Genomic DNA, 16,784 nt, shown 5'->3' on the forward strand with positions numbered 1-16,784 from the left:
GCTATTGTGAAAAGAGCAGCAACAAACATGGATGTACAAGTGTCTCTGCAATAGGACGAGTTCTTTGGGTATGTGCCAAGGAGTGGTATAACTGGGTCAAATGGTAGGTTGATTTGTAGTTTTTTAAGAGTTCTCCACACTGCTTTCCATAGGGGTTGAACCAGTTTGCAGCCCCACCAGCAGTGGATGAGTGTTCCCCTTTCCCCACATCCCCTCCAACATTTGGTATCATTTGTTTTCTTGATCTTAGCCAGTCTAACTGGGGTAAGGTGAAATCTTAAAGTGGTTTTAATTTGTATTTCCATGATTATTAGTGATGTTGAACATCTTTTAAGATGTTTCATAGCCATCTTTACATGTTCATATTTTTAAAAATCTAAAAATAAGTTTTATTAAAGCCAAATTGTCAAAATTGAAGGTCACCTTATACGTCTTATAAGAATGAAAACAACCTTGTAGAAATCATGTGTGAGGGTCATTTGCTCTGATTTCCTAAAAGCTAACTCATGGTCTGCTTATTAAAAGGGGAAAAGAGCTGAAGATTCTAGCATCTGTTCATATTTTTAAAAATCTAAAAATAAGTTTTATTAAAGCCAAATTGTCAAAATTGAAGGTCACCTTATACGTCTTATAAGAATGAAAACAACCTTGTAGAAATCATGTGTGAGGGTCATTTGCTCTGATTTCCTAAAAGCTAACTCATGGTCTGCTTATTAAAAGGGGAAAAGAGCTGAAGATTCTAGCATCTTTCATGTTCAACCCCACTGCACTGAATAAAAAAAGAGAGAGCACAAAGCAAAACTATATACTGACAATGGTGGTTATCTTTGAATTTCTTTAGTTAACAGACCTGGCTGACTTCCAACTGTGTAACAGTAAGTTCTCTTCAAGAAACCATAGTCTCTCTTCATGAAACTTCATGGTGTCCCAACTCCCTTTTGTTAACCAGGATTTCCTAGAGAGATAAACGCTATTGGAGAAGAGCATGCATAGATAGCTCTTTTCTCTTCTCTAAATATAAGCCCAGCATCTATACCCCAGTTCTTTATTAGCTAATGCAACTTCCAGTGGGCTGCTGGGTCAAGTTCAAGCTTGATGATCCATGTACTTTGGTGCCAACTTGGCTCTGTGACACTTTCTATGTAGTTTTATTATTATTATTAAAAATAATAGACTGAGAGAGAGAAAATCACTGTGATTCATGAACCGTAGCTAGGTGGCCGATCTCCTTTTCATTGAAAATCACTATTTATATTAATGTATCCACATTGCTTTGGAACATAAATCTACCGAAGGCAACAGCATGCTGAGACAGACTGTCTCATCTCAACCAGAGCCTAATACACGACATGAATTATCTGACAGCTGGTTACCCTCTATTGCAAATCTCATAGGGTGTAAATATTCAAGCTTAATATCCTTCTGGTGAAAACTGTCTTCTAACAGAAAGAAGAAAAAAAAGACAAGCGCAAAGACCGAGTGCAAAATGCAGTCTTCTCTCGAAGGAGTTCAGAAATCTTAAATCATCACAGTTCAGAGCAGTGCTAATGAATACAAAGCTTAAATTTTATTCTGAAAGGAAAATAAGTAAAGCATTATTTTTGTCTTTCAATTCAGATCATGCAACTATTTTATATAGCATTATCATGAGAATTAACAGAAATGTTTTTAAAATTAGTAGTATATCCAGTTAAGAGTTTCAGAAGTGTTTACATAAATGTCTACAATTGTCAAACTTCCTTTTTATCCTACAAAAGAGGAATATAAATTTCTTTGTGAATACCAAAAATACATATCTTAAGAGCTCTCCTCTCAAATTAATAATTAGGAAATGACTAGCTTATTAAGTTTTTAACTAAGATGCAAAATATAGTAAAATAGTCAAACCTTAAGTATACTACAGAATTATTTTTTCTATGCAAATTTTAAATCCATTTATTTTGAAAAAAATAAAAGTTTTTGGAAAATATAATAAATTAAGTAAACAGCAAATTATCCTTCAATTCTATTTGAGAAACTTTTTTAGAATTTTTTTTTTCTATTCGGGTTTAGATAACTTAGTGTCCTAAAAATATACACCTGAAATTTAGTTCTTAAAACATTTCTTTTTTAAAAATGACTCTTTTGAAAGACATTTTTGTTTTCATGTTTATGGAAAACAAGTAGGTCTATGAAATAAGTGGTGTGTTATTAAACAGATGAAGTGAGACAGATTTTTGGTGCCTTTTCCAAATAACTTGTTCCACACTTGCATAACAGGAACTGAAATCATGTTTAACTGGCAAAAACAAATTCTTATTTTGTAACTATATCTATTTTGACCATGTTGGTGGTAGGAGAAAATATGTCTTAGATTTTTAAGCAATGTCATTTTATTCCAGTTGCTCCCCAAAGGTAAAAATAAAGCTTCATACTCTTATATTAAGCATATTAAATCAAAAAGTATCAAAGACATTCAGGGTAAAAGCACAAACATGGGAACGTGAAAGTACTACTATTCATTAATTTACTAGATTTAATCACTGTATTGCATTTTCTATAATGTTAAAACTGAAGGCCTTTTGTAGATTCCCTTCGCTTCTAAGGTTAAGCTTTAAAACCCCAATGGCCGCAGTGCACTGTGGGCTTCCCTTGGAGCAGGGCCAGCCGAGGCCCAGTCCCCAGGAGACCAGAGGAGACAAAGCCAGAGGAGGCCACGCAGGCCGCCAATGCCAAATCTCCGGAACTTCAAATACACACACAGTGCCTCAACTCCTGCCACTATCTGTCCTTTGCTTAACTTAAGCTGCTGCCAACCGGAAAAAAGCAAAGGCGTAACGGTGGGTGGCAGCAGTGGGGGTAGAATACATTATTCTCATCTGTTGCTGCTTCTCCAATGCAACCTTAGACACACGAGAGAGGGCGGCTAAGGAGAACCGCAGCACTATGAAAGCAGGCTCGATTATCTGTGCATAAAAACAGAATAGCAGCACAGGTAGATGGGAGCAAACAGAAAGGAGAGAAGCCGTTAGCTCTTAGGGCAAAAGGAAATCCAGTGCGGATTTCTGAGTTCAGCTTTCAGTTACCCTTGTTACTTGTTCCAGAGAATTCCTGCACCTCATTCTATTCCCGTGCCTATAGGACATTGTCAGACTTCGAATGCAGCAGGGTTCGAGGGCTTTTTAAATTTGTAATCCACAGAAACTTTATTTCTTAAATGTTCAGGAGGGCAGGCAAATGAAAGGACTTAGTTAAGGAGCAAACGTCAATGAGTAACTGTTTAAGGGGCAGGTGTAAAGAGGACATCTACAAAGGGATTCAGAAGGAGGAAACAGAAAGACAGGTACTGTTGTACAAAGAAGAGGCCAGTACACAGACAGGGCCCTGACAGTGTTAGATGAAGAGGAGAAAAGCAGAAAAGCTGTAAGAGAGCTCACAGATGAACTGTCAGAATCAACGAGTTCAGTTTTGTCCACTGAAGCATGTTTGGCAATGCCTTGGAGGTGTTTTAACTGTCACAGTTGAGACAGAGGTCAAAGATGTTACTAAGCATGCCGTACAGGGATGTGGTGGTGCAGCCCTGCAATTCCAGCATTCAGGAGGCTGAGGTAGGAGGGTCATGAGTTCAAGGACAACCTGGGCTACGTAGTGAAGTACTGTTTAAAAAAAAATAATACTCCTATAATGCTCAAGTCCTCTCATAGTTACCCAGGAGAAAATGGGACAATGTGGTGTTGATGAGAGCACAGAAACTGAGAAACTCACGCAGAGAACAAGAGAAATGTACATCTTGTTAGGAAGCAAAAGGATATGAGGGAGCACTAGGCGCAGGCGACACACAGAAGTGACTGTCATTTGTTTCCTTCAAGGATGACGGTGTTCTAAACAGTGACGAGAAATAAAGAAGCTAAAGACAAAAAATAAGAAATGAACTGGTGGAGGACACTGCACCGCCTCAATGTAGATAGTGACTAGCTTTGAGAAGTAAAGCGACAGTTTCCTAAGACCTGAGAAAATGGCGGAAAATGGGTCAAAGTTGCATGCAGTGATAGGAAGTTTGCAAGAAAAGGACAGAGCAAAAGATTCAAAGTTCACACTTGTTGCCAAGTTGTACTGGTCTAGGAGTCCTCTATCCTATTTGGGGGGAAATTGTGCAGTCTACCCCCAACTTCGGAAGACAGGCGAGCTGGAGTGAGTTCCCTGTAAGCATTCTGATGACAGAAGTCCTAGCACACGGGTAAGCTATGTTGTGTCTCTGAGAAATAGCATTTATCTGTGGACTGCCATTACTTGGAGAATACATCAACCTGGCTAGAATTGCTTATAAAAAGTTTACTTGGATTAATTCTAGGATTACTTCTGAAAAGCTGGAATCTAGAATATACACAGCTCCCTATAAAATGTCCAATAAATAGATAAAATACCAAATGGGGATGTTTCCACTGGCAGGACTCCTCCTGTGTGAGGCAATTGCACATAGCCTATAGTCCAAGCCTCACTCCACAGCCTGGTTCATTTGATGTAGAAAGAAAGAAGTTGGGGGTCTGGGGACCTGTCCACTCTTCCTGTATCTAAGCACCTAGAAAGAGTTCTGATTGATGTGACTCTTAGCCTTAAAATTCCTTTTCTCACTGACAGGTAAGATGGAAAACAACTGACAGAAGTTAGGCGTGGGAGTGTATGTTTTTGTCACAACACTTACGAGGCAGAGGCAGGTGGATCTTTGTGATTTTGTGGCCAGCCTGGTCAACTTAGCAAGTTTCAGGCCATTCAGGGCTACATAGTGAGATCCTGTCTTAACAGCAACAATAATAAAAATGGCTACATATGGAAAGTATAATTTTTTAGATACTTAAGAATGCATAGAATGAAAAGTCTTACAAAAAAAAGTTTGTAAGTGGGTACATCTGTTGGTACAGAATAGATGTGACTATCTAAGGACAATAGAAGATATAAAGAGAGGAGGCATGCTATACTAGAGCAAATTCAAATACCAGAGCAGAAGGCTCCCTGGAGTAATTTATAAAAACAGTAACATAGCAGCTGCTCCAGGTTAGGAGTGACCACTTTAAACAACCATCACACAGTAAGACTAAACTGTAATGCATGACTCATCTGTCAATCACACCGTGACCCTGACAGGAAGTATAATGTTTTGTGAGGTAATCATATATGTTTTCCATAATTTTAAAATTATTTTAAAATTTAAAATAGCACAAATACAGCAAATATTTGTCTATACTCCATGATGCTCTATATTGAATTTAATTCTCTTTTTATGTATATTTTATTAGTTTTATTTTATGTGTATGAGTGTGTTGCCTGCATTATGCATGTACGTAAGTGCATCCGTGTCGTGCAATGCCTAAGAAGGTCAGAAGAGGACACTGGATCCCCTGGAACTGGAGTTATGGATGGCTGTTAGTCACCATGTGGGTGCTAGGAACAGAACCCAGGCCCTCTGCAAGAGCAGCCAGTGCTCTTAACTACTATCTCACCAGGCCTTGGATTTAATTACTGAATAGCAATCTATTTCCAGACCTTAGAAGTCATAATTTAACTTACTTATTAAAATTAATGTGTTGTGTTTACATTTTAAAGTAATAAAATAATGATAAGAAAAACAACTTTTTTAATCATTTAAAGAGAAAAATGTGAGATCCCACCCAATGTGCCTTGATTCCCCTACACTCTGAACATCTCCACTCTCTCCCTGCCCTTAGTCCTCCTTCTAGTCTTGGTCCCAGGCCTATTCCTGCCCTTTAAGATCAGATCTCTGGCCTACTTTCTTAGTCCAGACCTGTCCATTGTATCTTGGTTCCCTGCACCCAGATTAGCTCAACTCTCCAGCTTCGTTTGTTAGACCTTCTACAGGCTGTCCTCTCCCCTGTCTTGGCTTTGGCAGCCCTGCTGATCTGCCTGCCACAGACCTGCGTTCTATCCAGACAAGTATAACATACACCACTCATCAAAGAAGCTGCAACAGATGGAGGCTATTACAGAGTTCCACAGCTGGTCACATACAGAGAATATATCTGAAAGATGCCCAGCCCTAAGTGACACATCTGCAGTGAAATCTAAGGCTCATGGAACATAGTGGAACAGAGAGTAGAGAGTAAAGAAAATGCTAATACATCCCTCAACTCTCACCAGTGAAGCTTCCTCATACAACAGAGTGTGATACACCCAGAAGGCCACAACGGGCCAAGTTCCAGAAAATAAGAGACTGCAGAGTGTGTGTCCCCAGACAGGACTCTTGTATTAAACCTCACCCAACCAGGGATCAGGGACCATTGCAGAACAGGCAGCGGAACAATTGTAAGAGCGAGGGTTAGGGCATGAACATAAGGAAACCAAGGCTTTCAGGCCCCTGAGAACTTACTCATATAAACTTACAACAATGTGTCATGCAGACTCAATCAGACAAAAACCAGCATAGACCTGGGGAAATGGGTAGCAGGCCCCAATTTAGCAGAACTATGGGCAACTGAATACTGTGAGGTCAGGGAGAGTCGATCTTTAAAGTATTGACTCTAGATAGGCTGACTAGATTCCAGTGGATGAGCTTGCACCCAAGGACATCTGGGTACAAAAGCTTGACTGAATAGGTTTTAACATACATGGCATAATGCATGAAATCCAGTGGGGGGAGGGTTATGAAGAGGTGCAGATGGAGGAGAGGGGTCTAAATTTGATTAGGATTTATTTTATGAAATGCACAAAAACTCAATAAAAATATTTTTTAAAAAGAGAATAATGTGAAACCTTCAGAATCTAATGATTATCCCTTCAAAAATTGGTGTTATTTTAATCAGCATCAATTCCACTTTCCCAATGGTACATCTATTAAATTGATCAGAAATTCATCATGGATCTTGACTCAATAAACGCTCACTCTCCCATGCTGTGAGACCATGTAGGAATGGAGCACACTATGCAGAGCTATCGCTCTTGTCACATTAAAGAAGGTATGAGATAAACTTGATCCATTTAAAAATAAAAGTATAATCTCCGTGTGATGGCGCATGCCTTTAATCCCAGCACTTGGGAGACAGAGTCAGTGAAATCTCTCTGAGAATAAGTCTAGCCTGGTCTGCATAGCATGTTCCAGGTCAGCTGGGGCTACAGGGACAACCTGTTTCAAAAAATAAATAAATAAGTAAAATGTATATGAGCATTCTCTCTGCCACCCCACACTTCAGGCAGACTGGTAATCTCCCAAACCCCTGCATTCCCTGTTCTCTGTCCCATAGTCCCAGGCCTCATTCAGGACATGCTGCCTTCTTACTGGTCTAGCTGCCACCCCCACATTCCAAAAGCATAGTTGGAGTTGTGCATCCTGTGCATCATCCCAGACAGTCCTAGTCAAGAGACGCATTTGGGCATTTTTCCCATGTACCATCAAATTAGAACCAGCCCTGTTCCTCTCTCTGATCAAAAATCTACATTAACCTGTCTCTCCACCCACTCACCTAGCTGCACCCAGCCCACCCTTCTGCTCCAGGGCCACATAGAGTCTGTCTCAGAACCTCAGGCTCAGCACTTGCAACTATCCTTAACTGAACTAAGACCATTTCCTAAATCTCATTTACACAACACAGAATAGCCCTAAGGCTGAACACCAAACACCACACAGCTAAGTCACAACCTAAAAAGTAACAGTAATAGCAGACAAAGATACAAACACCCACTCGACAAAGGCCAGGTAAGCTATCCATACCAAGAAAAACCACCAGAGACATAACTTGATGCCTAGGTCCCATCACAAAAATACAAAAAGACATGAATATCAAGACAACATGCCTCCTCCATGAATTAGCACCCCCATAGTAATGTTTCCTGAGAAAATAACCGAGCTAATGAACAAGACAATGATTTCAAAATAGCAATTATATTATGTTCAAGGAACTCAAAGAGGATATGAATAAAAGACTGAATGAAGACTGTGAAAATAGAGTTGAATGAAGTCACTGAAACAGCTCAAGACATAAGATTCAACAAAAAGAATCTCTGAAGAGAAGCAAATCTGAAATAAAACTTGAAATAAAAAACTCAGGCAATCAGACAAAACTCTCATATACGAAAGTCTTACCTAAAATCTCATATGAAAGTCTTACAATAGACTGGATCAAGTATAAGAGAGAAAGTCAGATCTTGAAGACAAGGTAGAAGAAATAAATCACTCGGTTAAAATGTTAAATATAAAATAACCAGCGAATGGAGCATTCCGGACCTCTGGAACACTATAAAAGACCAAATCTATGAATCCCAGGTGTAGAAAAAGGAGAAAAAACCCAGGTCAAGGGCACAGAAAATAATTTCAGCAAAATTATAGAAGAAAACTTTCAAAATGTAAGGAAAGAAATACTTATCAAAGAACAAGAGGCATATAGAACACCAAGTAGACTGGACCATATAACAGTCAGAACACTGAATGTATGAAAGAAAGAAAAGACATTGAAAACTATAAAAGAGAACGATCAAATTACACATAAGGGCAGGTCCATAAGAATAACAGCTAAGTTCTCAGTGGAGACTATGAATTTCAGAAGGGCTTGTACCAGTGTCCCACAGGTCATGAAAGAACACAGATGCCCAGCAAAACTATTGTTTATAATCAAAGGAGAAGGAAAAAACTTTCTTTAATAAAAACAGATTTAAGAAATGTATGCCCACTGTGATGGCTAATCCTGGGTGTCAACTTGATTGGATCTGGGATTAACAGAAATGAGAGAGATCTTCTTGACTGGATCATCTGAAGCTGGAAGACACGCCCTAAATGTGGGTGTTACCTTTTGATGGCAGCCTGCATAAGGCAGAGGAGAGCACTAGCTTTTTGCCGCTTGCCTTCTCTTTCGGTGGTGAGTTCATCTTGCGGCTGTAGACTAAAGACTAGCAGATCTTTTGGAATTCATCAGACCTTCAACACCAGATTGGGACTACTGAGACATCCAGCCTTGTGGACTGAGTGACCTACAGTTTCTCAGCCTCTCCAATGTGGTGCAGTCATCATTGGACTACTCGGACTCTATCCTCTGAGCTAAGCTGATAAATCCCTATACATATATATTCATTCTACCAGTTGTTTCTTTGAAGAACCTTGACTAATACACCCACTAAGCCAGTTCTACAGTGGATACTAGAGGTCTGAAGAGATTAAACATAATCAAGAGGGTAAGAAGAGTAAAAAATTGCAGAATGTTTATCTTATCCTGTTCTCTAATCAAATTGGTTATTTTGTGCCTTTTTACTGAAAAATTGAGACCATTATTATTGAGAGTCATGATTACCCAGTGTTTATTAAATTTCTGTTATGTTGGTGTTGTGATGTTATTTTCTTAGACTTTTTTGGTTATGTTGAACTACTCCTGCATCTCTCAGATGAAGCCCACTTGATTATGGTGAATGATCTTTTTGATATGTGCTTGAATCCAGTTATCAAGTATTTTATTGAGAATTTTTGCATCTATGTTCATCAGGGAGATTGGCTTGTAGATTTTTGTTTTTTCTTTTTTTTTTTTTTATCTTTCTCTGGTTTTGTTATCAGAATAATACTGGGTTAGTAAAAAGAACTTGGAAGTATTTCTTCCTTTTCTATTTTATCAACTAATTTGGATTACTGATATTATATCTTCTTTGAAAGTACTGTAGAATTCTGCACTGTATATATCCATAGATGTAATACACCACATAATAATCAAGGGCAGAAATGACATTATCATCTCATTTGATGTAGAAAGGCCTTTGATAAAATCCAAAAGCCCTTCATAATAAATGTCATGGAGATACAGAGGACACATCTCAACATAATAAAGGCAGAATACAGTAAGCTCACAGACATTACCATACCATATGGGGAAAAAACTCGAAGCATTTCCACTAAAATCAGGAACAGTACAAGGAGGTGCACTCTCTCTATTCCTGCTCAATATAGCACGTGAAGTCTTAGCTTGAGCAGTGAGACAAGTGAAGGAGATAAAGAGGATACAAATTATAAAAGAAGAGGTCAAGCATCTTTATTTGCAGATGATATGATGGCATATATAAAATACTTAAAGAAGACTCAACCAGAAAACCCATAGCGCTGATAAACACATTCAGCAAAGTAGCAAGATACAAAATTAAGACACGAATATCAGTAGCCTTCCATATCCCAACAAACACTGAGAAAGAAACCAGGGAAGCAATCCCATTCGCAATAGCCTCAAAAACATAAAATATCTTGGAATAAACCTAACCAAGGAAATGAAAGATTGGCATAATAAAAACATTAAGACACTGAAGAAAAAAACTGATGATATCAGAAGATGGAAAGACCTCCTGTGCTCATGAATTGGTAGGATTAATATTGTGAAAATGGCCACTCTACCAATTGCAATAGATTCAAGACATTATGTGGCTGTGCGTGGTGGTGCATGCCTTTGAACCCAGCACTCTGGAGACAGAGGCGGGGTATGGGGGGAATCTCTGTGAAATCAGTGCTTCCTTGATCTAAATAGTGAGTTCCAGGCCAGCTGAGGCTACAGGGAAACCCTGTCTCAAAAATCAAAAAGACATCAGGCTGGATGCGGTGGCACTGACTTAATCTCAGCACCCAGAAGGCAGAGGCAGGGAGATGTCTGTGAGATAGAGGCCAGCCTGGTCTACATAGTGAGTTCTAGGCTAGCTGGAGCTGCAGAGAGACCTTCCCTATCTCAAAAAGATAAAAAGGAAAAGACATCAACCTTGGACCAGCACCATGGCCCAAAAGTAAAATCTTTTCTTTATAACTTACTCAGTCTCTGGTATTGTGTTATTAGTAACACAAAGGGACTGAACCAATATAGAGTGAAAAAGAAAACTTTACTTTTCCTCTACTACTTTACTTCTTAATGTTTCTTTGACGACTGTGATGGTTTGAATCAAAATGTCCCCCATAGGCTCCAAGTACTTGGACATTTTGTCCCCACATGGTGGCACTGTTTTGGGAGGTTTTAGAAGGTGTGGCTATCCTGGAGGAAGCATGTGACACTGGGGGTGGGCTTAGAGATCTCTGGGGGTGGCCTTGCCAGATCTCTAGCTGCACTCTTGCTTCCTGTGCCTACATGATGATGTGAGAGCTTAGCTTCTGCTGCTCCTGCTCCAGCCACCTCCAGCCACCATGCCTCCCAGCCATGACAAGCTATAATTCCCCTGGAACCATAAGCTCATATAAACTCTGCCTTCTACCAATTGCTTTGGTTAGTGTTTCTATCACAGCAACAGAAAAGTGACTTATACAATAATTGGTACCAGAGAGTGGGCTGTTGGCTGTGAAGAACCTGACCACGTGGGGTTTTGGAAGAATGTAGAAGACTTTGGAAGCTTGGACTAGAAAAGTGGTTGATTGCTGTAAGCAGAGCGTACCAAGCCATTCTAGTAGGGGCCTGGAAGAAAGCAGTGCTGAGAACAATGCAAGTCCAGAGGGAAATAAGGACTTAAGCAGCACTTGGGATATTTTGGCAAAGAGTCTGGCTGGAGTCTGCCTTGGACCTAAAAGCTTGCCTGAGGCTAAGTTGAAAAGCAATGAACTAATTTCTCTAACAGAAGAAATTTCAAGACAGCCTAATGTAGAAATAGTGGTGTGGCTATTAATGGTGACTATTATGCAGATCTACAGTGAAAGAGAACAAATGGGGCAGAAAGAAATACAGTTTTGATTGGAAAAGAGCACTAGGAAGATAAATGTTGGAGCCCCACCATGTGATACAGAGAATCCCATTGATACGGAGATTAAAGTGATTAAAGAGATTAAAGTCATTAAGAAGGGGCCTACGGATTCAAACTTAAACAATGGAGAGAGTGCCTCCAGGCAAGACCACACCCAGTTAAGCCTCCAACTTGTGAAAGGAAAATGCTGCAGGGACCATTGAAGAGAAAAGCTTCTAAAATGGATGAAGCAGGTAGAGTCCACCCCAAACTTGCAGTTGAACTTGGCAGTGTTGTTCACCTAGTGCTGGCTTTAGAGGCATGAAAGATGCAAGAGTGAAGGGGTCATCAGTTCTTCCTCCACAGTTACAGAGAGCCTCAGAGGCCAGGTAACATGTAGCAGGAGTTCCCCTGCATAGAGAAGGCCCTGATAGGCCATTGCCTGAAGCTGTGAAGGTGAAGCCAGGTTGGCAATGGAGACCCCAAGAAGTTCCATGATGCCAGAGCTGTGAGGCATCTGCCAAGAAGACCTGCATACAGGGAGTGGTACCAGCACAAGAGAGAGATGTGTGTTGCATGCAGCAAAGCTAGAGAGGCTGAGACATCTAAGCCCTTTGGAGGTAAATCCCAGAAGTTGGACATGGAGCTACTGGATTTGGTGTTTGTCCTGCTGGTTTTCAGCCTTGTTTTGGTCCGGTATTTCCTTAGTATCCTTCCAGTCCTCCCTTTTGGAATGGTAATGAGTATTCAGTTCCACTATATGTTGCAAGTATGTAATTTGTCTTTTGATTTTATAGAGGCTTACAGTTATTTACCTGAGTCTCAGAATAGACTTTGGATTGTGGACTTTTGAATAGTATTGAGATCGATGACTATGGGGACTTTTAAAGTTGGACTAAATGCATTTTGCATTTTATATGGTCATGAGCCTATGGGGGCCAGGGGGTGGAATGTGGTGGTTTGAATGAAAATGTCCCCCATAGGCTCCAAGTATTTGGACATCTTGTCCCCACATGGTGGGGCTGTTTTGGGAGGTTTTAGAGGGTGTGGCCATGTTGGAGGAAACACGTCACTGGGGGTGGGCTTAGAGAGTTCTTTAGCCTTGCTGGATCTCCAGTCACTCTCTTGATTCCTGTGCCTGCATGATGATGTGAGAGCTTAGCTTCTGCTGTTCCTGCTCCAGCCACCTCCAGCCACCATGCCTTCCTGCCATGATGGATTGTAATTCCCCTGGAACCATAAGCTCAAATAAACTCTTCCTTCTATAAATTGCTTGGGACAGTGTTTCTATCACAGCAACAGAAAAATAACTAACACAATGACCAACAATCAACAAATAAATACAGTTACTAATGAAATTTTTAATATGCATTATTTAATACTGTTATTGTCACAATGTTATTTCATCAAATTTTACTGCCAATAATCACAGAGGGAATGAACTAATGGCTAAGTCCACTCTCATGTGAACTGCATAAAGAAAAATTGTGATAGCTATAGTTCTGTCTACTCAAATGGATCTTAAAGTCACTAACTTAAAATTATTTAAATCCATTAATATGATATTCATGAACCTTTCACCAAAAATATAACTAATGGTGACAGTTTCTAAATAAGAATTACTCCTCCCCCAAAACAGCTCAAGCAAAACAAAAGAATGGAGCATTTATCTACCTGGTTCAAAGGGCTTCTGGGTTTGTGCGCTGCTGAGAAGTGAAGCAAGCTGGATGGGAGACATGCAGGTGACTGTGATACCACCAGCACACATATGACCAAGGTCTCACACTGTGTCTCCCGTTGATCCAGAACATACACAGCTAGCTGACTACTCCCTGCCCTTCTATGATCATTCCTGACTTGTGTGGTTATGTGAGGATGGAAACCATCCTAAGAGGTTGCAATCCTAAATGCTCAATTTTGCTGGAACACGTTGTAACTGCACAGCCTTCCTGATCAAAATCAAGCATTAGCAGCAAAACCTCATCACCCAACGCAGATAACAATTTGAGTATTTGCAGGGTGTGGTGGGTCATGACTTTAATCCCAACACTCAGAAATCAGAGGTGTGAGATTAAGCCAGGCAGGGCTAATGGAGTCTATCTCAAAACAATCAATCAAGAATGTATCAAGCGGGGGCTGGAGAGATAACTCAGCAGGTAAGAACATTGACTGTTCTTGCAGAAGACCTGGGTTCGAAACCCAGCACCCACATGGCAGCTAACAACTGTCTGTAACTCCAGTTCCAGGGGATCTGACAGCCTCTTCTGTCCTCCGCGAGCATTGCACGACACGGATGCACTTACTACATGCAGGAAATACAGGCATACACATAAAATAAAAATAATTTCAAAAAATTATAAAAAAATAAACTTTAAAAAAAAGAATGTATCAAGAATACTTCAAGTAAAACAATAAATGATAAAATAAATGAAGGCTGACATATAAATTGCAAAATCTAAAGGAAAACAGTAAAATTATGAAAGAATATCTGGAAAGTCTCTTCTGAAAATTCAGAAGTGATGGTATTTATTTCAACAAATATTATCTGTAGTCCAGTAAACAATCTCAGTAGCTTTACCAAATTTGTTCCAAGCGTAGCTATACACCAAGAACGTGGTGTTATGCTGCCACCTCGTGGCTATATTTAGAACTGCAGGGGATACATTTTGAAAATGTGTAAGACTGCAGCAGAGCAAAATCATGTCTTATTATAATAAGCTGTAAATCTTATATGAGTTTCTAAGAAAGTAAGTCAATTTTTGATATTACAAGGAAACTATTTAAATAAGTATTGTAAAATTATAAAATATTTCAAAGGCCTAAGTGTAGGCAGTCTTACTTGACTGTTCCATAAAGAAGCAATAATATTTTTCTGAAGGGAAAATTTTCATAATATACAATGGTCCTCAACTTGAAATATTATAAGCATAAATTCATCCACACATGATCATTTTCCAGTTCAGTGATATCAAGAAGCCTTTGTCATTTGTCGTTCAGTCGCTTGCCAAGATTGAAATGCTCAGCACAGAACAGCGGCCAGAAGTTCTAACTTCAGGCACAGTGTTTTCCCTATAACTCAATGTTACTAATCTAAGACTTCTTAACGACACAAGTATCTAATATGGATGGCAGTGTTTTCATTTGAAGATAAATTATCTAAAGCAAAAAAAGACATTGGAAGTGATTTATTTTGCGCATTCTTTACTTGTATGCTTGAATAGGTAGGTAGAGAGGTGCGCAGTAGGTAGATGTATAATTTGAAGGTAACAGTGTGAAATAATGGGAACTGAAAGACGTATTTTCAAGAAACAAGCAGGGTGAACTCTAAAATTATAAACCCAGCCTAGTATGTGTAAGACCTGAGGCCTCCAGAGCTCCAGACTGCAGTTCATACCTCATGCCTTCCCACCCACGGTTCATCTAGCTCCATCCTGTATCATGGGAGAACTGCACTTTTGAGACACCCAGCCCACATGGGTAAGCTCAGAACAGAACACGATAACTACACCCCACACATACCCTCATCATACCAGCACATTCAGCATTTTCACCATGCGTTCAAGCCACAAGTGGGAAATATGCACTGTCACCTGTAGACCCCACACCTTCCTCACCCTGTGAGGGGAGAGCCAGGGCAGAGCCCACAGAAGCGCCAAAGGTGGTCATGGCATAAGTGCCATGTAGAGTGGTCATACGATGAGGACAGGGTGTGAAATGTGATATGACATATCTTGGTGACCATCATTTCAAATTCTAGGATCATGCTTTAAAATCAAAAGAAGCACACTTCTTGGCAAGCAAAGGAGATAGGGACAAAAGGCCACTGTCTGACATGTCTGACATCTGTCCCACCCCTTAAGAATCTCAAGTAAAACATTAGCCTCTCTGATTGGCAACACCAACTATGGAAACCAATTTTCCATTCACTCTGTCCTATTTGCGAGAGGCACGAATGAATGTGCCACGTATGTTAGCCGCAGACACGGGTATGTACTCACCATACTGTTCATTTTTGAGGATGAGGAACCCGCTCTTTGTTTTCTTAGACTATTTATGTCTTCTGAGTGTCCATCTTTGGGTTTCCAGATCATTCTGCTACTCCCTGCAGTCCCTTCGGAGGAGGAGCGCAGCCGCCTCTCTATGAACCTCCCTTCACGGTATGGACTGAGGCTACTGGCAAGAACTTTTCAAAGAAAAATTAATAAGATTAATATAAATACTTAAGTGGAGATTTTTAATCAATGTGCCATTGAAAGATAATTAAAAACTTTAGAATGGTTAAAAAATTCTCTATTACAGTAAAATTTCTAAATTTATAGTGATCAAACAATCACTTTGTCACTTTGAAGCCCAAAACTTGAGGAATCATCCCTTTTCAAGGCTCACAATAATCACATAAGCAAATCCTATCTATGTTTATTACACTTGTAACTCCAGCACTCAGGCGGCTGAGGCCAGAGGACTCTTGCCAGTCCAAGGCCAACATGGACTTTATAAAGAGTTCCAGGTCAGCCTAGGCTACACAGTGAGACTGCATCTCAGAAACACAAATAAAAATATGCTTCTGAATCAAATATTCTAACATCAAATTCATGCATTTAAATTGCAAAAACTGTTGTGTTCTCAGAGGAGTTAGTCCAATACTCACATTATCTTACAGTTTTTGATATGATAATGCATCATTTGACTCAGTTGCATTTTATTTAACTTGTTATATTATGCATACAGTATTACATAGTTATTAAAAGCCTGAGTTTAGATTCAGATAACTTCAGACTGGCTGTGTTACACACTGACCTCAGTTTCCACATTTGCAAAATAAGAAACAGGAGGAGTCTGCCCAGCAGGGCCCAGCCCAGTTAACTGTCTGCTGTTTCGGTCTGACCCTAGATATATAGCTTCTCTCCCTACAATTTTCCTGCTATAAAATAGCTTATAGCTTACAATTATATTAGTAACTGAAATCATTTCAATTAATGCATATAAAGAAGATACATTGGTTCCTAAGTCATAGTAACCATTTTCAATTTTGAGAAAAAGACTAGTAACAGTGGCGGCAGTAGAAGAAAAGAATAAAATATGATGTAGAAAATAGTCTAGTAAGTGGTATATATTCAACAGTTCCCTTGAACATTTTC

At 39.6% G+C, this 16,784-nt stretch overlaps 1 protein-coding gene across 1 annotated transcript in view; it reads right to left on the reverse strand.

The window, feature by feature from the left end:
• Ccser1 (coiled-coil serine rich protein 1) overlaps window positions 1-16,784 on the reverse strand; it is a 1,141,328-nt gene that overhangs the window by 971,096 nt on the left and 153,448 nt on the right. The window contains exon 3 of the mRNA XM_029569084.1: window positions 15,645-15,829. Within this exon, the coding sequence (XP_029424944.1) occupies window positions 15,645-15,829 (185 nt within the window). The remainder of the gene's footprint in view (window positions 1-15,644; window positions 15,830-16,784) is intronic.

The sequence above is a fragment of the Nannospalax galili genome, unplaced genomic scaffold (genome assembly GCF_000622305.1).
Source record: "Nannospalax galili isolate Female #2095 unplaced genomic scaffold, S.galili_v1.0 scaffold441, whole genome shotgun sequence".
NCBI lineage: Eukaryota > Metazoa > Chordata > Mammalia > Rodentia > Spalacidae > Nannospalax > Nannospalax galili.